This window comes from Leptonychotes weddellii, chromosome 4 (genome assembly GCF_054177405.1).
Source record: "Leptonychotes weddellii isolate Sample4059 chromosome 4, ASM5417740v2, whole genome shotgun sequence".
NCBI lineage: Eukaryota > Metazoa > Chordata > Mammalia > Carnivora > Phocidae > Leptonychotes > Leptonychotes weddellii.
In genome coordinates this window covers 23,481,112-23,504,581 of record NC_138372.1, presented here as the reverse complement: position 1 = coordinate 23,504,581, position 23,470 = coordinate 23,481,112, and the positions used below count along the sequence as shown (strand labels likewise).

The window sequence follows — 23,470 nt, the reverse complement described above, 5'->3', positions numbered from 1 at the left end:
GGAAGGGAGAGAGAGTCCCAAGCAGACTCTGTGCTAAGCTGCTGTGAGCATTTTTGTGTGAACGTATGCTTTCATTCTCCTGGGTCTGTGCTGCTCGTGGAATTGCACGGTCCTATGGTGACTACGTGCAACATTTTGAGGAACTATGAACCCGTTTCCCAAAGCAGCTGCCCCCTGTTGCCTTCCTACCAGCACACGTGTACGGGTCCCAGTTTCTCCACATCCTCACCGACTTTCCTGTCTGGCTTTTTGACTGCAGCCATCCTTGTGGACATGAGGCGTGTCTCACTGTGGTTTTCATTTGCATTTCCCTGATGACTAATGACGTTGAGCAGCTTTTCGTGTGCTCGCTGGCCATTTGCATACCTTCTTTGAAGAAGTGTCTGTTCAGATGCTTTGCCCATTGTTTAATTGGGCTGTTTACCTTTTCGTTGTTAAGTTGTAGGGGTTCTTTGTAGATTGTGGATACAAGTTCCATCCGGGGGCCTTTCTGTGTGCTGTGCTCAGTTACCTGAAGGGAACAAGAAGGGCTTGGGCGCACTGACAAGAGGAGCCACTGAGTCACCACTGGGCATGCAGGCCACCCCATAAAGCTCACTTTTTTGGGATTTCTTGCAGCTGAGTGTGGAGGGACAGTGAAAGGAGAAGTGTCGGGGCAGGTGCTATCACCCGGGTATCCGGCTCCCTATGAACACAATCTCAACTGCATCTGGACCATCGAGGCTGATGCTGGTTGCACCATCGGGTAAGTGTCACGGCTGACAAAGTCACTGCTTGCTGGCCATTCGGGTGAGTCGTCGCCGGGCCACTCAGCCAGTAACTGGCCCTGCCCACTTCACCTGGAGGCCCTTGTGATCAGCAGTGGTCGCTGTGACCCCAGGCTCGGGCTGGGGCCCAAGGAAGACCTGGAGAGGCCAGTCTGGGCCTCACAGGGCTGCTGTCCAGGTTCAGACAACTCTGGCCTCGGTAGCACAGTCACGGCAGAGTAGCTGAGGGCAGAGCTGGAGGTCATACGGACCCCAGCAGGAATCCCAGCCCTGCCACCTGCTGTTTGCAAGACTTCGGGCACAGCCCTTATTTGCTATTACAGTAGCAGCGTCTCGGGGGAAAGCACTAAATGGGACAGCAACGCGCCCAGCATCGTACTGGGAACATAGTAAATTCCTAGGAACACTTCTGTGGTTATTTCTCGAACAGTAGTGTCAGCTCAGAGTGGTATGATCCCAGATTGTTTCCTGTTCTCAGTCTGAGTGTCCTCATCTGTAAAGTGAGGGCAAAAATGCTGGTATTTGATGGTTGCAGAGGGAGTAATTACAAAAGCCCAGCAGTGTCTGATACTTCATACACACTCCCTCAAAATATAACTTCCTTTCCATACTAGCATCTGACCAGCAGGATTTATTTCCGAGGGTTCCAGAAAGTCAGAGAAGAAAGGAACGTCACCATTTACCCAGCACAGGGCCTGGCACATCTATCCTCTTATCAGTTCTTCACTAATAGTAAGTTCTAATAATAAATAGACATTACTCTTGGTCCCATTTTATAGATGAGAACACTGAGATCCCAAGGGAATGCATAGTGTGTCTCAGTTCGCACAGTGAGTCCCATAGAAAGCTGGACTGTGAACCCAGGTTTTTCTGAATCTTCGCACCATTCACACTGCTGGCAAAGTTGGGTCTTGCTTGAGCTGTGGTTCAGAAGAGCTGTGAGGAAAGGAGCAGGTTGGGGTGGCAGGATGAGCAGAGGTCTGGAAGGAGGATCGAAAAGGCAATTGGAGAGGAGACAGAGTCTGGCTGGAGAGGGGGAGGCATGTGGACAAGGAATGAGAGGTAGAGAGGGTTGAAGTATGGCATGGTCATGGAAGATCTTAAATGCCAGCAGAACAGAGGGAGCCATGGTAGGTTCTTGAGCAGGGTTGTCCCACCAGGGTCGTTTACAGTGGAGAGAGCTCACGGGAATAAAACTGGTCAGAAGTCTATCACAGTGACCCAGGAATGAAATGTTGAGGATTTGCAATAGTGGGGAGCCAAGGCACGGAGAAGTGTAGCTAGAGAAGATTCTGCCCTAGAGGGTTTTCAGTTAAAGGGAATGGATGGAATGGATACCTTGCTGCAAGAGATACAGACATTTGTGTTTTTGCTGGTGTACACAGACGGGTCCTTAGACTCAGTTCAATTACAATTAAAGAAATGCATTAAGTGTTTGCTATGTGCACGTTTTTGAGCCAAGCCCTGTGCAAAATGAGGTCAGCAGAGCTCTTAGGGGTTTTGCACTATTAGGGGGACAAGTTAAATATACAAATTCATCCTGCACACCGCTGCTGGAGTAAGCTTCTGGAAGCACTCCTGACCAGCTCACCTGCTAATTGGAAACCTTCCATGACACCCACGCTCACAGAAGCTAAACATCTTATCCTGGTTTTCAAGGCCCTCGTGACCTCAACCTACCTGCCCAACCTTATTTCCCACCCCTTCACTCCAGGGAAGTGAAGGGACACTCCAGCAGAGCTGAGCGACTGGTGGCTCCTGTGCATGTCCAAGCTCATGGCCTCAGTGGGGCCCTCATGGGGAATGAATGAATGAATGAAGCAGGACTCGGGTCCAAAAGGGGATCATATGACTAGTAGATCCATGATAGTCCCTCAGTAAGTGTTAAGCGAGCAATGTGTGAATCAGGAGCATAACGATTCTTCCACGGTAATGTGCATGTATGCAAATCAGGAGGCTTTCCTGCTTCCCTGCCTTGGAGCATCGCTCACTCATTTGTTCATTGATTCATGTAAAAACCACCTGTCTGTTGAACATGTGGCATTGTCTGGGCGAGGTGCTGGCGTCACATACGTGATCGAGACCCGGGCACCCGGGTTGGCAAAGGGGAGATGTGTGCAGACATACAGGGAGGTGGAGGGATAGGGAGGGGCGGGGAGCAAAAGGCAGGACAGAAGACCAGAGATGCTCTCCTGACAGAGGTGACACAAGAGCTGAAGGATGGAGAGGACGTTGCCAGGTAGCCGGAGGAAGGTCGGCAGGAGGGGAAGTGACACGGTGTGGTCAGGCACAAGGCCCGGAGCATCAGCTGTGATCTAGTAGCAAGGGGCCGTGGCGGGAGGTAAAGCTGGTGGAGCAGGCTGTGGCCAGAGAGTCAAGGTCAAGGACTGGGTTTGGACCCATCCTGGCCTGAGATGCTGGGTTTGGACCCATCCTGGCAGCCTCATGGAGAATGGGGCAGCCTGGGGCAGGGAGTCCGAGGAGGAGGCTGCACCAGATCGTAGTCGGGATGAGGAGCCGGAACCTGAGCAGCGGTAGTAGGGGTGGACAAGAAGGGAAAAATTCAGGAAACACTGAAGTGGTCACACCAGTGGTCTCACTCTCAGTAAATAGGGAAAGTGCGGCTTCTTCTGTTTCCCTGGGTTTTGTTGCATAACACACAATGTGTAACATACACAGAAAAGTTGAAAGAACAGCACATGAGCACCTGCACACCTACCACCTAGACTCAGCCATTATGAATATTTTGCCATATTTGCATTCTCTCTTATTTCCTTTTTGCTGAATCACTCAAGAGTACATTGTGGACATCATGGTACTCCAGTCCTAAGTACTTGGGCAAGCATCTTCTCAAGCGGAGGATGTGCTCCTCCACAACAGAGTGACATTAGCATACCTGAGACAGGCAGCAATATCCCCGGAAGGAAGGTTTAAGACAAGGGCCAGAGGAGAGCAAAGGGATCTAGGAGAAGCTGACAGGCGAGCACAAGAAATGGATGATGGAATTTCTGGGCAGGGGTGAGGACCATTGTCACTTATGGTAATGGTGAGCATGGGGTGAGCCGGAAGGGAGCCAGGAGGACCTCTTCATGGCCCTCAGGAGGAGAAGATCAAGACAGGGCCACCAACTATCCTCTGCAGGGTGACGCAGCAAGGACTATAAAGTCATGGGGACTGCTGAATGTGTGTGCGAGGCCCCCACAATGGGGAACAGCAGGCAGAAGGTGAAGGGAGCTTCCGTCCTCCCTCTGGAAGGTTCTGGCAGCCTCAGAGCCTCAAAGGAGCTGATGCCAAGGGAGCAGAAGGGGGCTTCCAGCTACACTGAGAGCAGCTGAAAGATGGAGATGAGCCACAGGACACCTTTCCCTTTCTCGCCCAGTGCCCCAGCCCAGCTGGCCTTCCCAGACAGTGTGTGTGGTGTCCAGACGCACATCTGTGCTCATGCCTGGTCTCTCTCTCTCTCTCCTCTCTCTCCCTCCTTCTCCCTCCTTCCCTCCTTCCCTGTTTCTCTCTCTCCCTCTCTTCCTCCCCTTCAGTCCCCCCCACACCCCTCACTTCAATAGCCAGCAGCAAAGTTAAGGGAATTCATAATTAGACCTAATTAAGACAAACACAAAAAGCCCCGTTTGTGTTTGAGTCCTTATTCAGAGTAAGATCTGTTATTTTTTTAAAGGGGAATATCTTTATAGGATGTTTCTATATTTTAAAAAAATACACTTGTTTTAAAAACTCAAAATGCAAACAATAAAGACATTTGTAGAGATCAAAAGTCCCCTTAATCTTACTCTGGTCTCCTCCACACACCCCACAGAAGATAACGCTTGAGATCTGTTTGTTCTACTTGCTCGGCAATACATAGACCAAGCAGTTGTGGTAAACATGGTTTCTAAAACAAGATCATCTCTATGCATGGCTCAGTGACTTGCTTTTGATTTACTGTTTAATCCTCTATCATCATATTATTATGTCAATATATATAGATCAGCCTCATCCTGTTTGATGGCTACAGAGGATTCTGTTGTAGGCACAACCATAATTTATTTTTCTACTCCCCTATTAATAAAGTAAATATTTTCAGTTTTTCACTCCAGTGAACATCCTTATACATGAATCTTTGAACAGTTGTCCAATTATTTCCTTAGGATATATTCTTAGAAGGCAAATTTTAATATATGACCTCAGATTTCCCTCTTGTTACTGCAGCAATTTACACATCCACCAAAAGCCTGCCTCCCCACACAGAATCACGAGCTATTGTCAACCCTGTCAGTGTCTATCAGTTTGACGGACAAAATGGTATCTAATTGTCTTTGCTGCTTCCAGTTCTTAGTATATTTTCCTTTGGGGAGTCGTTTTTTTTTTTTTTTTCCTTATAGAGTGTTCAACTGGGTTGATTTTTAGATAGTCTGTCATTTCAGTTTAGATTTCCTTTTAACATGAGGATTTAAATTTCTTAAAAAACATACTAATTGATTATATATATTTTGTATGATCTTTTTTGTTATTTTTACCACATTGTGCCCTTTTTACCTTTGGAATTTTTGTCTTCTTCATGTTCCATGTATATTTGAAAAAAGTGAAAAGAGCACAGGGTTTTATATATTTCTTTTCCATCAATGTATTATGCTTTTTTCCAAACAAAACACGCGATGCTTCTTTATTGCTTTCGTTCATTTTTAACTCTTGCTGTTGTTAGCTGATTTGATTTATTTGGCTTTGTTTTTTCCCCTAGTTATTTGAAAATTCTCTATCCTTTTTTTTTATTCTGCCAGTGATCTTGTGTTTTCATTAATTCTGTTTTCAACAGCACTTATCTTGTTCTCCTTTATTTTGGAAATCTTGTTGTTTTCATTTTTATTTTAAGGAAACTGCTCTTTTTTTGTTTTGTTTTCGGATTGCTCTTGACAGCTTACTTTTGTTTTGTCGATGTATTATCATCTTGCATCTCCCTGAGAATACTATTTATGTTTTGTTTTACAATGTCTCCTATTTTTTCCTGCATTTACTGCATTTCGCAGTTGGGCCATTTTGTCTGATCGGTCAGCTGGATTCCTCTGAGGAGCTGCTTCTCTTTCCATCCCAGGAGGTTTGTTGTTCATTCAGGATCAAGTTGTAGCTCAGAGCTGGACTCCGGGACCAGACTGCTCACCACTCTGACCAGCTGTGCAGCTTGGGAAGATCTTGAAGCAGGTGCTCCAGGCCTCTGTTCTCTTATCTGTAAAATGGTGATTTAAGATGGTACCTACCACCTAAGGTTGCTATGAGGATAAGTGAGTTAACGTATCTAAACACTCAGAACAGTGCCTGGCATGGAATTCCCAAGTGATGAGAACTCCCTCCTGGGGCTGGGTAGGTGGTTGTTCATTTTACCCAGATGGGGCATCCCCTAAGCACAGCAGGCTATAAGTCACCCCTGAGTGTCACAGGTGGTGGGTGCCATGCTGTTGGTGGGAGCAGGTGTCAAGCAAGCTGCCCCTTGGTGTGCCAGATGGAATGAGATGTGGGAAAGCCCACAGGCCAGTCCATGAGACCATTCCCAGGGGCACAGACAGGACAAGGCTTGCAGATGCCTCTCCTCACCCCGCCCCAACCCCATCCAAGCACTGGAGGTGATCAGAGGGATCTGTGGTCAACCTCACCCCAGCAAGCCAGGCAAGGATAATCCCTGGCCAGAAGTGCCCAAGAGGGACAGTGGGGAGCTTCAGGGATCACACTCAGCCCTGAGTGGGGTCCAGGCAGGAAAATGGGCCCTTCTTGGATGTGTGTGACAAGCATAAGCTGACAGTCATATTCTGCCCTTGAACACAGGGGGCGTCTGCAGCGTTTGGCAGGCGCTTTTCGCCTGAGTGCCAAGAATGGGACAGGCTGGCCAATGAACTCTATCCAGGCCTGGCAGCTAACAGCTGGAGAGCAGACAGTGAGCTGCACCCTCCATGTCACTCTTTCCTGTGCGGTCAGTACGTAGAACATGGAAGCTTCATCTGCTATGGATGAGACCTCTTCTCAGTTTCCAGTGTTGGCTTAGAGTTTTCCCTATTATAATGAGGGGACCAGCTCAGAGGAAAATTGGAGAGGAGAGGGAGGCAAAGCCTTCTGCTCTTGGTCCTCCCCTCTACATAATATTTATCAAACACATACAGCATATCACATTCTTGATAGGTTATTACTGTCCCCATTTTACAGATGACACCATTGAGGCCCTGGAAGGGGGACTGTCTCACAGTTACCCAGGGATGTGGGTTTCAGACCCGTTCTGTCTAGCTCCAGGTTTTTCTCTCCCCTGTCTGTCATCCTGACCCCGGTTTAGTTCCATTTAACAAAACATGCATTGAACACTTTCTCTGTGTCAGAGACTGTGCAATGGGAAACACAAGAATTAGACTAAGGCCGGTCTTTGTCTTCCAGGGGCTCACATTCTATGAAGGAAATAGTCAAACAAACAGGTCCCTCCAAGACAAAGTAGATACTGTAAGTGAGTGCAAGCCAAGTTCAGTAATGGAGAAGAGAGAGAGAGAAGGCCTGCCTGCGGGCATCAAGGCAAACATTCCAACTGAGGGGAAAGAGAGTGAAGGCATGAACAGAGGGCAAAATGTAGGGTCTGTCCACAAAAGAGTGCTCCTTTGATGTGGCTGGGGGCTACGCAGGGGAGGCGAGGTTGCCTGGGTATAAAGGGCTCTCTGCAGGACCCCGCATGCCAAGATGAGAACTCTAAATGGATTTCTCAGTATAATGAGGAGCCATTGGAATATTTTGAAGACAGTAACGACATTCAGTTCAATTAAAATACTTGGAGCATTTGCTCAGTGCCAGGCGTTCTGCCAGGTACTGAGGGTATACATATAAATAAGAAACAGTCTTTTCCCTTGAAAGTCTCAGTCTTATAGATAGACATTTTATCAGTTAGGAATGGAAGCCGAAAAACCGACTAAAGCTGGCTTCAACAGATGGAGGTTCACTTTTCTCTTGGAACAAGAATGCGAAGGTCCCATCCAGACCCAGGGCAGCCACTCAGGAAGCCAGCAGCGCCTTTCTTCTCATGCTGCTATCCTCGGGCCCTGTCCTCCCGCTTACCCCACTGCACTGCGGCCTCAAAGAAGAGAGGAAAGGCCAGGGCGCGTAGCTTTCACCTAGCGAGGGTTTGTGTATTTATTCGGGGAGAATCACCATCCTTACAGACATCTTCCTACGTTCGATTAGTCAGAACTTGCCATGTACGCCTGGCTGGGAAAGTGGGAAATCAATTCTGTTTTGCTTTTACAGTTTCAGTAGTAGAGATAGATGAGCATTTTTGGAAATGGAGTGCAGACAGACCATCCTACAGGGTCTGCTACAGATTCTAATGTGACGTGATAAATGTGATAGTGGAAGTTATGTGCGAAACACAACCGAAGAGCATTTGCAAGGATGGTTCCTAATTCCAGGTGGCGGCGGCAGGGGGGTAGCAGGGTGTTCCAGAGAAAAGGGGCTATGCTAGCTGCATTTGAAAGCACAGTAGTAGTTCACCACGCAGGGCGGAGGTCAGGGCCTTGCAAGCATGTGGAAGGGAGGAAGGGGGGAATGTACGCAGCTACTTCTGGAAGAACCCATTCTGGTGTGACTCCATGATATCTCCATTTCTAAAACAAGATCATTGGTGGCAACTAAGAGGAGAAATTGGCTGGGAAACCAGGGAAGGAGTCTAGGATAACTGAGAGTTCCTGGTTATATTCGGAAGAACTGAGGCTTGTTTCTGAGTACAGATCTGGCTAGGCTGGAGAGCTGCGTGTGACTGGGGCATGGGGGAGAAGGGAAAAGACACGGTCTCTTCCAGGTGTGCCTTTCCTAGAGAGATCTGGGGCCCATGGAGGCTGGAAAACTCATTCCAGAAGCTTTGATTTCTGCTCCTAATGCTCATATTTGGCTCACAGTCCTAGTTTGTTGATTTTTAACAACAAACAAAGTAGGGATGCTTTTTAACAATTAATGCAAAGGTGACCTGGAAGCTCCCTTCTTGGCTATTGGTCACAAAGCAGTAGGATTACTGAGAGATGGAGGCCTGCAGTTTTGATGAACCAGAACCCCTGCCCAGTGGAGCTTGTCTTCCTGGAAGGAGCCTGGACCAGACAAAACATCTGGCTGCGCCCAAGACCCAGAGTCCCTGCCTGCGGTTTCCCATCAATCACAGGGCCACCAGCCCCCACTGCAGTCAGCGTCACTTCCCTTCGACAGCAAGTGGGCAGCTGGCCCAGAGGAGGCAGAAGGCACCAGAAGTGAAGCTTCTGTGTGTAGCTCTTTCCAGGAATTGCAGCCGCAGGTTTACCAGCTTCCAGAAGGTTTGTTTTTGAGCAGTGGCAGTGAGTTAAACCTTAAACAGAGAAGGTCCATGTACTTGCACTGTGAGAGCTGACCTCCTGCAGGAACTGAGCAGATAAGCACATACACAGCAGGATGGCCCTTTGTCAGACTTAAGGTTTCAACAAATCAGGAAATTGTCAAAAGGAGCTCAGAAGTTTTTTGAAGGAGAGGATGTGGATCACCCCATAGGTGTCAGTGTAAGAGTGGTGGTGGTCTTGGCAATTTAGTTTTCATGGATCACTTCTAGAAAAAGAACACAAAGTACTTCAAATCATCCAAGAATATAACCCAGCTGAGCTACACTGGATAGTCGAATTGGCCAGCAGACATGAACTTGACTGCCAGTTTACCATCCCAAAAATGGATTCCAGTATTTCTTAGAGGGGGATTCCATTCATTCAGCCATAGACATGCAGACCTGCGTTTCTGGCCACACTGGACCAGGTGAGAGCTTGCCCTCTCAAAAGATTAAGTAAACAAGCAAAAAGGAAATAAAAGAAACTTGTGTGATGCCATGTGACACATACCATTCTTTAAAAAAGGGAATCATTTCCCTAAAGAAATAGGAAGATATTTCCTGAAAAGATTGTATTATAACAAACAAAAGAAAATGTAAATGGATTGATGGATACTATTCTCATTTAAATATAAGAAATAGGGATGATCGGTAGCAGAAGGATGGATGATGGAATGGGGGAGGGGAGATCGTGAGATAGAGTGACCATGATAGTGGCGAGTAAAGAATGAAAAGAAGCTAATGACACAGTGGCCAAAATCTACAAGAGCAGCACTTGCCTTCTAAGAAATAAAAGCAGTGAAGAAAGAGACAAGCTGGAGGGTCTGTCTGAGACTGCAAAAAAAAAAAAAAAGTACGAGGGTGTGGAAATAATGAAAGAGAAGTTACCCAGTGTGGAAGACAGAGGACCAACCGGCCAGCACAGATGGAGAAGATTATAATAATAAAATCAAAACTGTGAGCAGCCTCCTCTGAGAAGGGGCAGTGAGAGGGACCAGGGCTAAAGTGTCTTTGGTGAATTGAATGGACTCACTAAGTTCCAGCCAAAACGAATTAGATACAATTTGATGAAAAATGGATCAGTTCCAAGGATAATAAAAGATCCCTGAAAGCTTTTGGCAAAACACACTCACACAGGTAAGCACACAACCAGTCCTCCTCAAATAAAACAGTCATTTACGAGAAACCACCCCCACACCAAATCCAATCCTCCTAAAATCTCCCCTCCTTCACATCAAAGGCTGAGACCAGCGGTGTTGTGAGACCCAAGAATCATTGATTCAACCAGGATCTAATATGCACAAAAGCCACAGAAAATTGCCACTGGGGCTTCTTGAAAAACTCGCAAAGACATTGTAGTAGGCTGAATGATGGCCCCCAAAGACATCAGGTTTTAATGACAGGAGCCTGTAAACATTAGCTTATTTGGAAAAAGGATCTTTGCAGCTGTGATTAAATCAGGGCTCTTAAGATGAGGAGATTATCCTGGATTCTCTAGGTGGGCCCTAAATGCAGCCACATGAATCCTTATAAGAGGGAAGCAGAGGGAGATTTTATACACATAGAAGTGAAGATACAGAGATTGGAGTGATGCGGGAGAAAGCTAAGGAGTGCCAAAAGCCACCAGGGACAGAGGGAATTATTTCATGGGACAAGTGCTCATGCCATAATAATGCTAACAGTCATGGATCTTTATACAACAAATAACCTACCAAGAAAATGTAGAGTGAAATCTGTCATAAATATAAGAAATTGACAGTTGTAGAAGGACTTTAACACATCTCTCTTAGTCAAGGAAAAGAAAAAAAAAGTCATACACCTGAAACGAATAAAACACTGTGTATTAGTCACACTTCAATAAAAATAAAGAGAACAAATATAGAATTTCTTTTAGGTGATTTCACCATTTATTGATTTTTGTACTATGTAACAGGCTCAGTGCCAGGTGCTTTATATGTGATTTCATTTACAATAATCCTCTCAGCAACACTGCTAGACAGAGGCGGTTACTGCCATTCGACAGAGAAGTAAACTGAGGCTTCACAAGGCTACATGATGAGCTATCCCAGAACTAGATTTGAATCTGTGTCTTTGACTCCATAGCCACTAGTTTTCCCTTTGGGTTATACAACCCCTTCAGGAGGCATGAACCAAGAATGTTATGGACATTTCTTCCAAGAAGAATAAAGACATATCTGCCCCTCACAGAATCCCTGATACCTCCAGGGCAGGTTCTGGCTAATGACAGGCAGTCACACAGCCTTCATTTACAAGGTGCCCATGACGAGAAGGAAGCCGGTCCAAGGTCACCCGGCAAGGAAGGCTGAAACACACGGCAATAGCCTAAGTCCTGCATTTGTGCGCTGCCCCAGCCTCCCAGAACGCCATCACCGCAGTCACTTCAGTGACCCAAAGCTCAGCTTTATTCTCTCCCTCATGGAAGTAACAAATGAATCTTTTTTCTATCAAATACCAACTGGCCCCAGGAAAGAAGAGCCTCTCATTTTGCTTTAGACACCAGTGCTTGCTTTGGGCTTTGGTCTGTCTTCTCCGTTTTTTGCACTTTGGATGGCAGGACGCTTTAATTGTTATTGTCTGCTATTATGATCATGGTTTAATTGTTGGTTTGCAGCTCCATGGCTCAGAAGTGGGCATTTTATAAAACAAGTATTATTTTCTTACTGCCGTTTCCAGTGTCACTGAGGATAATTTAGGCTGCATTCTCATTTGGGGGCAGGAGGGATTTCTGACCCTCTCCCTCCTGCAGCAGCTGTTCGTTCGTGGACCATTTTCCCCTGATGTAAAGATTCGCCCTTAGGACTTGTGTCTGTGCACCATCCATTGTGTTCATGGGGTGGCAACAGTTGCTCAGGAGGACCCAAGGCCCTTTCACATTCTGGGGCCTGGTCAGAATGCAAGTGAAATCAACATGTCAAGATGCTATGTGTTTTTTTTTTCTTGTTTTTGTGTTATCTGTCTGATGTGCGATGGATCCAGATGAGCCACCTGTAAGCGGTGGGGTGGGCAGAATCCAAAAAGCACCCAAAGTGTCCAAATTTCCTTGGGACTGAGGGAACTGAGGACCCGATCCCAGAAGCAGGTTTTGCCTGGGGACAGCTCTTGAGAGGTACTGGCGCCTGCAGTGAGAATCCAATTTCCCCTAGCTTTTTAGATGGAGACTCTGGTGGAAAATCTCTTCGTGTCATTGAAGCTGAGTGTCATGAGCCTTACTCCCTTGCCAGCAAAGTCTGGCGGATTCTTGGTGTCAGGCTGGTAGGAAGAGGTAAGGGAGCAAGGGCCAGGTGGGAGTGCCCTCCCTGGGGCACCTGCTACTGGGAGATTGTGGAAGAAGGTGGGACTCTGCAGAAACACCACAAGAAAAAGGTGTCTGGAGATCCTGGAACAGGGCCAGCCCCACGATCCAGGGTGCCCTGGGGTTGAAGCAGGTGGCAGCCAGCTAAGCAATGAAGACCCAGCCCCGGAGAGAGCAGAGTTTCAGGACAGTCCCCAGGGGACTCAGAGAGAGAACCAGAGACCAGTGGGGGTGAGGAGCTGAGCGCCATATTTGTTGGTCACCACAAGCGCCCATGTTACACCCTAGGCAAACCAGACACCAGACTTAGGACACTGAGACCAACTCCAGCCCCTCCTTTGGTGGGAACTGGTCCTCCCGCCCCTGCCCCCAGCCCTGCCCCATCATCATGGAAACCGCAGTGGCTAGGATCACAAGGCCACACCTGTCTTGCCTTCTCTGCAGCAGCTTGGGCATGATTGCCATCCCTCTGAGACTCTCTCCTCTCTTGGCTTCTAGGGCTGCACCTTTTCCTGTTTTCCTTCTACCTCTTAGTCTTAGTCTCCATGGGCTTCTCTTCCCCCGCTCATCCCTAAAGCCAGCATCCTCCAGAAACTCCCTACCCTGTGTGCATCTCACGCTGCATACTCATTGGACGTGCTTGTCCAAACCCACCACCTGCACCCCTTGCTTGTGTCCTCCTGAAGAACTGATACTTTCCTGGGGGGCCAGTCTCTCTAGCCCATCCATGTCTTTGTGCAGCCTCTCTTCCTTCCATGGCATTCCCTTTTCTTCTCACACTCCTCGTCCCCCCCTGCCTTCATCTAGACACACCCTGTGCATCTGACAAGACTCAACTCAGTTGTCACCTCCTCCAGGGGGCCTTGCCTCAGCCCCTCCACCCACGTAGGGGTCTGCTGTGTGCTTACCTTGACCACAGTACTCATCACACCACACTTAGGGGCAGAGACATGCCATGTTCCCATTGATGCCATCTGCATCTAGTACCTGTTATCTCTTGATTGAATATGTGACTCTCAGTATCTGTATATAGACTCAGAGAACCTACCAGGCTGGGCTTAGCCAGTGTGAGACCATGATTGCATCCTCCCCATGTCTCCTGGGTTTGGACTAGGCAGCTAGCTCTGGCCCAGGGTCGGTGCGGCTAGCTCCTATTACTTTGGTAGTGATAGAGCACCAAAGATTCAGTGGTAAGATCCAAGAAGCTGGATGTGGGCAGTAAAGAGAGATGTCAGAACCTCCAGCAAAATAGGGCATATCTTCCTTAGTACAGAGGATTTCAGTTGCCTCTCACCATGTGGCACACACTTGACAAGGAGAGTGGGTGAGTTTGGCTGAACTATGGGTGTTCCTGCAAGATGGTGAGCAGTTCATTCATTCATCAGTTCAACCAAACCAAGAGCTGAGCGTGGGCCAGGCCTGGTGCTGGGTACCAAAGATACAGAGATGAATGAGTCACAAACACAGCAGTTAAGGAACTCAGTAAGACGGGTATGTCACTGGATGGCTCTGATGCAGCAGGAGCACATGGAGGGAGCATCTCTCCAGACTGGGACCATGGGGTCGGGGGTGGGGGGCACATGGAGACACCCGGGGGAAGGTCCCCTCTGGGTGTGGGGTATCAGCTGGTACACACTAGTCAGGTGGTGTAGGAGTCTATGGGGCTGTTGTAACAAACAGAATGGCTTGAAACGAGAACAGAAATGTACTTTCTCACAGTCCAAAATCAAGGTGTCGGTGCTCCCTCTGAAGACTCTAGGAAACAATCTGTTTATGTCCTTCTGGCTTCTGGTAGTTGCCGGACACCTTTGGCTCATAGATACATCCCTCCAGTCTCTACCTCCATGTTCACGTGGTCTTCTCCCCGCTGACCCCTCTGCTTCTCCGTATCCCAATCTCCCTTTCCTTTCTCTTAGGAAGACACCAGCCATTGGGTTTAGGGCCCACCCTAATCCAATATGACCTCGTCTGAACTTGATTACATCTGCAGCGATACATTGATTTCCAATTAAGGTCACATTGACAATTCCAGTTAAGGTGACATTGAAGGGGTTGAACTTGAGCGTATCTTTGTGAGGGAGACAATTCAGCCCGCTGCATGTGGTGGGTACGGGGGTTTGAGGGGTGGGTAGGAATGTTCCGGGCAGAGAGAAGTCCCTGAAGCAAGAAGGCAAGAAGGAAACGGGTGGAGCAGAGAGGATTGGGGGATGGCAGCTGGGGCTTCTGAAGGCCTTGGCAAAGGAAAGAAGAGTGTGGTTCAGAAAGATCACCCTGGCCCACACAGAGAAGGTGGATCGAAAGGGTGGGAGGGATTCTGGATCCAGGAAGGCCAGTCACACGTTTTATAAGCTTCTGTATATGCTGTTCCCTCTCTTGTGATCTTCCTCTCTCTCCATCTCCTCCTGCTTTTCTTTTCTGTCTTCAAAACTGCTGCAAAGACACCTCCTCCTTGGAGTTTTCCTTGCTTCGCTCAGGTAGAAAACAATGTGAAAGGAAGGCCTTTGGTACTAGAGGGACATGCATTGAATGCTGGCCCTGACCCTTACTAGCTGTTTGGTATGCACTCCCCCTGCCCCACCCCCACCACCACCCCCACCAGTGGTCTGTGTTAAACCCCAGGGACTTCAGTCCCCCCATCAGCAAGGTGGCAAAAGTAGCCTGCAAATCGCAGGGTTTTTATAAGGATCCGGCACACATTATTGTGTTTTTTTCAATCCCATCAGCAGTCTCCAGGGCAGAGACAGAGCGTGACGCCCAACATGCTTCAGCCCTCTTCCCTGGCCTGTGTCGTGTCTCTGTGGCCCAAAGAAGCAGGGAGAACCCATGGGAGCAAGGCTTCTTTGTGAAGGAGTACCTTTCGCCTCTTCCCCTCCCTTCAGTGCTTCTCCACCTGGGGGCATTGGGGGAGGGGGTGGGAGCAGGATCCTCAAAACTGTTCCCAGCTTTTCAAAACCCAAAGAAGACTGATGCTCACCTGCAGAGGAGCTGCTCAGGCAAGCCTACTGTCTGCCTGGGCCTGGAATTAGCCCTATCAATCAGAACCTCTGATTAGCATTTTACAGACTTTGATTTCTAGAAGATGAAAACAAGTCTTCAATAAGAGTCTTTCTTAATCAGCGTGGTTGGTTTGGCAAAGGAAGTCTTCCCTGGCTCTCATCAAGGATTTCTAATACAAGGGGTCACCACACCCCTGCAGCAGCCCCCCAGCTACCTGCCCTGCACGCCCTCGAGCGTCTGCCCCTATTCCCATCTGGGCAGCTGCCCGTAAAATGGAAATCGGATCCTGCCAGGCCTCAGCGGAGAAATCCCTCAATGAAACCCAAACTCCCACCCCCACCCCACCCCCGCCCCTCAGGGCCCCACCCAACCTGGCCCCCGAAGCGACAGCCTCGGAGGCCTTTCTGTTGCTCACACGCTCCAGGCTGGCTGCCTTTGGGGCCTTTGCACATGCTGCTCTTTACCACAGGAAGCTTCCTCCCACCTCTTGCTCCGCCCTGCTCTTCCCAGGGCTGGCACCTGCGAGTCTCGCCCCTTGCTTCCATGTCCCCTCCTTCCGGAGGGCCTCCCCGGCCACTCTCTGGAAAGCAGGTCCTCCGTCTCAGCACGCTGCTGCCTTCAGCGCAAGTGCCACCGCAGATGATCATCTTTCCAGGAGTTTGTGCATGAGGGAGTGTTGCCCATGTCCAGAAACAACTGGAAAATGACACCCTGTCTGTCCTCGTCCCCATTATCTCCCCGCACCCAGCACAGGGAGGTGTTGAAACGAATGCAGTAAGGGGTCTGGCGCTTCAGGCTCTGTCCTTCCAGCTGCCGAGCTGCATTGTTTCTGCCTGCAGAGGACCTCGGGCTCCCTCCTCCCGCCTTCCCCCTGCCGTTCTCTAGACCTCCTCAACGCCAAGCCTTTGACTTTTGTCTGATTATCAGATCAGCTGAGCTGAGTGCAACGAGCTGGCATTTTTAACTCATGGTCTCAAAGATCAGCCCTTTCACCTTGTTATGATTCACATGTAAACTATTGATTACTGATAGGGCCTCTCGGGCACACACCTGGCTCCCAGCCACAGCCTCTTCCTTCCCGAGGCGCAGGCAGCATTCTCAGGGGAAAGAGCGAGAGCACCAAAGTTGGACTCAGACTATAATTATATAATGTAATTCTGGCTCACTCTCAAACCAGCCCTTGACCTTAGGCAAGTTATTCAACCTCTCTGAGCCTCCGGAGGATTTCTTTTTTAAAGATGGGAAGGATGTCACCTACAAAATAAAGATGCTCACGGGGGCTAAGTGGGACCACGAGAAAGTGCTTTGTACACGGTGGTTGTTATATAAAACATGTTTCTTATCATCTCTGTTCCATCTCCATATTCACTCTTCACAGCTTCCTAACAGACTGCTCCTCCTGGAATTTCATTCATTCATTCATTCATGGATTCATGCACCCACTCCTTCAGTTATTCACCCTCTGGGACCTCAGTGGGTCTCTTAACTAAAAGGGGACGAAACCCAGACTCCTCTAGCTAATTCTGGGGCCTCATTATCTTCCCTCTCTCAGCCCAGCTCTATTGCCTATAACCTCCTGACGCCACTTGAACTCCATTGTGGGAATCACCTTTCTTCCTAGCCCCTTCACCTGCATGAGCAGCGGAGAAGCAGGGAGCCCAATGCAGGGTTCGATTCCAGAACCCTGGGATCACGACCCGAGCCGAAGGCAGACGCTTAACCGACTGAGCCACCCAGGCGCCCCTTGTCTCACATTATTAATGCAAAGAAAACACACTCCCTTTCATGCCGTACAAACTTCAAGTCTCATCTCCTCCCTCCTTCCTTGACAAGTCCGGCACCTGAGAACCTGTATTTTCTGAGAACGTGTCCAGCCGCACCACACAGCTTACCTCTTGGTCTGCTCCTGTGGTTGGGGCCAATTTCACAGTCCATCGAGTAACATGGAGAAAGCAGAGAAGGAAGGGGGCAGGTTGGCACAGCGGTGGGTATGCATGTTTGCTCTGCTTCCTGGGGAGTTCCTACTTCCTCTTTCCAATCAAGTGTGGGGCCCCAGGCTGCCAGTCTGTTTCCTGCTGAATTCATGGAATGGAAGCCCATCTGTCTTTACCCTGTCAGAAGCCCTCCGAGGGGATGCCTGCCAGGCAAACTAGAACCCACACAACTTCTGGTGTGGAGGACCTGCACCTCTATCTATAAAAGGGTTTGCTCGGGAAATCCAGAAGATTCACTTGAATCCTAGTAAAACTAATTGGTAACTGAAAAGAAACATGCACATACATCCAACGATAAATATGTAGCTAAAAATTAAATCTCATTCACAATGGAATAAAAAAGAATTTAATAAGAGGTATGCAAAAAGAAAAACATAACAAAGAAGAAAACCATGACACTTTACCAAGGTACCTGAACGAAGCCCTAAATAGGGTAAGATATCTATAGTGTTCCTGGCTGGGGAAAATAATGTACAGGTATCAGTTTGCCCAAATGAATCGATGCATGTGTGCAATTCCAATCAAAATATCAATGGGATTTTTTTGGAACTTGATAACTATAAAGTTCTCTCAGGATAAATTTGGGGAAATAGCTAAGAAATTTGGGGGAAACAATATGAAGGGGGACTTGCCCTAGAAGAATATGAAAATATGAAATATGAAAACAGAAGTAAGTTGCATGGGTGTGTTTGTGGTACCACCAGGGGCATCCATAGAGACCGAGGAGGGAGCCCTGGAGCTAAGGAGGGCGTCTGGAATCAGAGTCATGACAAAAATGACATTTCGAACCCATGACGGGAGCCTGGATTATTCAGTGACAAATGTCTTCATTCCCTAGACATTCGTGAGCACCATCCAAAGTGTCAAGCACATCCGGGGCGCCTGGGTGGCTCAGTTGGTTAAGCGACTGCCTTCAGCTCAGGTCATGATCCTGGAGTCCCGGGATCGAGTCCCGCATCGGGCTCCCTGCTCTGTGGGAAGCCTGCTTCTCCCTCTCCCACTCCCACTGCTTGTGTTCCCTCTCTCTCTGTCAAATAGATAAAATCTTTAAAAAACAAAAAAAACTCTTTTCTTATGATGAGTCCCTAGAATAGGATTACCAGGTAAAAAGATATGAGCACTCGGGCGCCTGGGTGGCTCAGTCGGTTAAGCAACTGCCTTCGGCTCAGGTCATGATCCTGGAGTCCCGGGATCGAGTCCCGCATCAGGCTCCCTGCTTGGCGGGCAGTCTGCTTCTCCCTCTGACCCTCCTCCCTCTCATGCTCTCTGTCTCTCATTCTCTCTCTCAAATAAATAAATAAAATCTTTAAAAAAAAAAAAAAACAAGGTGTCAAGCACATCATAGGCACTGGGGCCCCCACTCATGAAAATTATCTTCTAGTTGCGGACACAGGCAGTAAACGAATAAACTAAGTATGGACTTCAGTAAATGCTCAGGAGGAAATAAACAGTATTTTGATAGTCAAAACAGGGACGAGGCTACTTTAGACAGGTGGTGGGTGTCCATTTGGAAACATAATGAACCTATACCTCAAAAAATAGAACTAACAAGTTCTGGGGAAATATTCAAGTTTGGTTTTTTAATCATTGTGGGAAGAAAACGGTTTGCCCAAGCATAACATGACACCCAGTATCTTTTTTTCTAAGTTATCTCTTTAAAAAAAAAAAAGATTTTATTTATTTGAGAGAGAGAGAGCACGAGCAGGGGGAGCGGCAGGCAGAGGAAGAAACAGGCTCCCCGCTGAGCAGAGAGCCCGATGTGGGGCTCGATCCCAGGACCCTGGGATCCTGACCTGAGCTGAAGGCAGACGCTTAACCGACTGAGCTCCGACACCAGTATCCTTAAGGGAAAAGATTAGCATATTTGTTACATAAAATGAGTAAGTCCAGGCGCGCCTGAGTGGCTCAGTCGGTTAAGTGTCCGACTCTTGATTTCGGCTCAGGTCATGATCTCAGGGTCCTGGGATCGAGCCCCACCCATGTCAGGCTCTGTGCTCAGCAAGGAATATGCTTGAGGATTCTTCTCCCTCTCCCTCTGCCCCTTTACCCCACTTACATGCTCACGCACTCTCTCTCTCTCTCTCAAATAAATAAATAAATCTTTTAAAAAAATAAGTCCAACACCAAAATAGACACCATAAACAAAATTTAAAGGGCAAAAAGACAGCAGATGCTAGGAGAAAATATTAGCAATATATAAGAGAGAAATCAAAATATATAAAAAATAATAAATAAAAATTAGAATTATAACTAATTGTAAATTGAATTTTAAAAGACAACTCAGTTAAGACGGATAAAGGTTATGAAGATATATAAGTGGGCAATAAATATGTGCAAAGATATACAACATAACTAAATTATCTAAAAACACCAGTGAGATTCCATTTTGGTTTAGCAGATGGGCAAGTATTTTAATATAGAATATATTTACAACATTGTAATATCTGATGTTGATGAGGTGAAGTTTAGAGAGAAGAGTGACATTGATACTGTTTAGTGGGAATGTAAATTGATGCAATCACTTAAGAGAATAATTTAGTAGCATTTATAAAAGGTTTTTAAGTGTCTACCCATCCCCCCCAAAAATTCTTCCAACAGTCAACTGAAATATTAACAGAAATTGCAAAGCAATGTAAAGATAGGAATGTTCTTTGCAGTCTTATGCGAGATAGTGAAATATAACAATGTCCATTTTTGTAGGGAAAAAAATGAAGTATATGTGTTATGTCCATAACAATCTTAAGTGAAAAAAGTGACTTAAAATTATGTAAAATATGGTCCCATTTGGGGAGGGGGTGGGGAATGCATGCACACTGAAAGAAAGTCTGGAAGGATATGCACCAAGACTAATACCAAGTAAAAAGCTTTAGAGAACAGATTGGTTTGTGTAAGAAAGGGACTTTTTAAAAAATTCAGTACAGCTATATATTGTTTGTCTTTTTCTGCCCTAAGCATGTCTTATTTTTATAATTTAAAAAGATATTTTTTAGGGATTTTATTTATTTGAGGGGGGAGGGGCAGAAGGAGAGGGAGAGAAGAAGCAGACTCCCCGCTGAGCACACCAAGCCAGCCACTGGGGGGCTCAACCCCAGGACCCAGAGATCAAGACCTCAGCTAAAACCAAGAGTCAGATGCTCAACCGACTGAGCCACTCAGGCGCCCCTCTAAAGATATTTTTAAAAAGAGATAGTGGTAAATGGATTGGCTTCTGGAACAGAAAAAGGGCATCAGTGGATAAACTGGTGAGATCCAAATGAAGCGTGGAGCTGAGTTCACAGTAATGCACCGATGTCGGTTCCTCAGTTCTGACAAATTGCACCTGGGAAACATAAGACATAAGCAGCGGGAGAAATGGTGAGGGATCTATGGGAATTCTCCATTTTAACTTTGCAACTTTTGTACAAGTCTAAAATTGTTCCAAAATAAAAATTTGATTAAGAGAGAGGCTGGTAGTCAATAGCTTTGGCAGCCAGAACCTCTTTGTCCTGGGAGAATTCAGGGTTCCTCCTCAGCTACCTTGCCCTGAGAGCTCTGTCTGTGGCCTGCAGGCACCCCCCGTCACATGGAAACCCTGCCTGGCCTCTTCAGATCCCCAGGGACTATCTAAGCCAAGCCTGTGTGTAGCCAGTATCCCAAGTTCTGCTCCTGGAAACCAAGATGTAGGCTCACCCCTCCCCCCCACCACAACTGGATCAGCCTCTCAAACCCCACAACACACCCCTTACCTTTACCCTCACGCCCCTTCTTCTAAGGCCGAGTTTCTTAGAGCAGATTTAGGTTCAGAGTAAAATTGAGACAAAGGTGCAAAACTTTCCCATTTGCCTCCTGCCCCACCATAGGCACAGCCTCCCCATTATCGACATCCCCAACCAGGGTGGGACATTTGTTACAAGTGATAAGCCTACACTGGCACATCGTTATTGCTCAAAGTCCATAATTTCCATTAGGGTTCACTCTGATGTCGTACATTCTATAGATTTGGACAAATGTATGATAACATGCATCTACCGTTACAGTATCCTAAGAGTGTTTCCACCCTAAAGACCCTTTGTGCTCCACTATTCATCCCTCCCACCCATCCAGCTCCTGGCAAGCAGGGTTTTATTTTTTTTTTATACCATTTCCATAGTTTTGCTTTTTCCAAAATGTCATACAGGTGGAATCCTACAGTATGTGGCCTTTTCAGAATGTCTTCTGTCACTTAGTAGTATGCTTTCACGTTTCCTCCATGTCTTTTCATGCCTTTTTAGCTCATTTCCTTTTAGCACTGAATAATTCAATAATATTGTCTGGATGTACCACAGTTTATCCATTCACCTACTGAAGGACGTCTTGGTTGCTTCCAAGTTTTGGCAATTATGAATACAACTGCTATAAATATCTGTGGGCAGGTCTTTGTGTGGACCTAAGTTTTCAACTCCTTTGGGTAAATACCAAGGAACATGAGGGCCAGATGGTATGGTAAGGAGAGTATGTTTACTTTTGTCAGAAATGGCGAAACTGTCTTCCAAAGTGGCCGCACCATACTGCATTCCCACCAGCAGTGTGTGAGAGTTCCTGTTTCCCTCCCCCATCCGCGCTGGGTAGAGTCAGTGTTCTGGATTTAGGCCATTCTCATGGGCATGTAGTGGTATCTCATTGCTGTTTCCATTTGCATTTCCCTGATGACAGGACGTGGAGCATCTTTTCATGTGCTTATTCCCCATTTGTCTATCTTTGGTGAGGTGTCTGGTAAGGTCTTTGGCCCATTTTTTAATCAGACTTACTTGTTTTCTTCTTGTTGGGTTTAAGAATTCTTTATATATTTGGGCTAACAGTCCTTTATCAAATTGTGTCTTTTGAAAATATTTCCTCCCAGTCCACGGCTTGTCTGCTCATTTTCTTGACATTGCCTTTTGCAGAACCTAAATTTGTAATCTCAGTGAAGCCCAGCTGATCAGTTGTTTTTTTCACAGATCATGCCTTTGGCGTCATATCTGAAAGTCTTCCCCACACCCAAGGTCGTGTAGGGTTTGTCCCACGTTGTCTTCTAGGAGTTTATAGTTTTATGTTTTCATTTAAGTCTGTGATCCAGTTTGAGTTAACTTTTATGAAGGGCCTCAAGTCTACAGCTAGATTCATTTTTTGCATATGGGTATCCAGTGGCTACAGCACCCTTTGTTGAAAAGACCATCTTCGCTCCCTGGTCAAAGATCAATTGACTGTATTTCTGTGGGTCTGTTTCTGAGTTCTCTATTCTGTTCCATTGATTTCTTTGCCTGTTCTTTTGCTGATACCACACTGCCTTGATTACTGCAGCTTTGTCTTAAGTCTTGACGTTGGGTAGTGTCGGTCTCCAGTCTCGTCCTTCTTCGATATCGTGTAGTGGTTCTGGGGCTTTCTCCTCTCCATATGAACTTTAGAATCAGTTTGTCGATAGACACTAAATGCCTTTCTGGGATTTTGACTGAGTGTATGCCTTCTCAGCGTCCCCCTCACAATCTAGAATGATATGGATGTGGACTCAGGAAGAAGTCTGGGGACCGTTGTGTACAGTGAAGAGACCGGGGGTGGGGGGGCAGGGGCTTTGACAGTGGTAACATGAAGCTCATGATAATCAACAAGGTGCACAAAACCTGCCCCCCCTCACCCCCGTCCCTGCTGCTGGGGACCCCCAGTGGGAGGAGCAGGCCGGCTGGAAGCCATGAGGGTGCTGCTGGACACTGCTGTCCCTTCCTTCTGGCAAGTCTTTCTTGGGTTTCCCACCTTCTCTGACCGGAAGCCCCTGGGAGGAAGGTGCTGAGCCCACAGTGACCGCCTTCCTTTTCTCTCTGTTCAGGCTCCACTTCCTGGTGTTTGACACGGAGGAGGTCCACGACGTGCTGCGCATCTGGGACGGGCCTGTGGAGAGTGGGGTCCTGCTGAAGGAGCTCAGCGGAGCGGCCCTGCCCAAGGACCTGCACAGCACCTTCAACTCGGTTGTTCTGCAGTTCAGCACCGACTTCTTCACCAGCAAGCAGGGCTTTGCCATTCACTTCTCAGGTCTGTGCTCACTTCCTGCCCACCCCTG

The 23,470-nt window shown here is 47.4% G+C and overlaps 1 protein-coding gene across 1 annotated transcript in view; it reads left to right on the top strand.

Moving 5' to 3' along the window:
* The window catches only part of CSMD2 (CUB and Sushi multiple domains 2), a 204,497-nt gene that overhangs the window by 48,001 nt on the left and 133,026 nt on the right, over nucleotides 1-23,470 (top strand). The window contains exons 13-14 of the mRNA XM_081816844.1: nucleotides 619-745; nucleotides 23,240-23,442. Coding sequence (XP_081672970.1) covers nucleotides 619-745; nucleotides 23,240-23,442 — 330 coding nt within the window. The remainder of the gene's footprint in view (nucleotides 1-618; nucleotides 746-23,239; nucleotides 23,443-23,470) is intronic.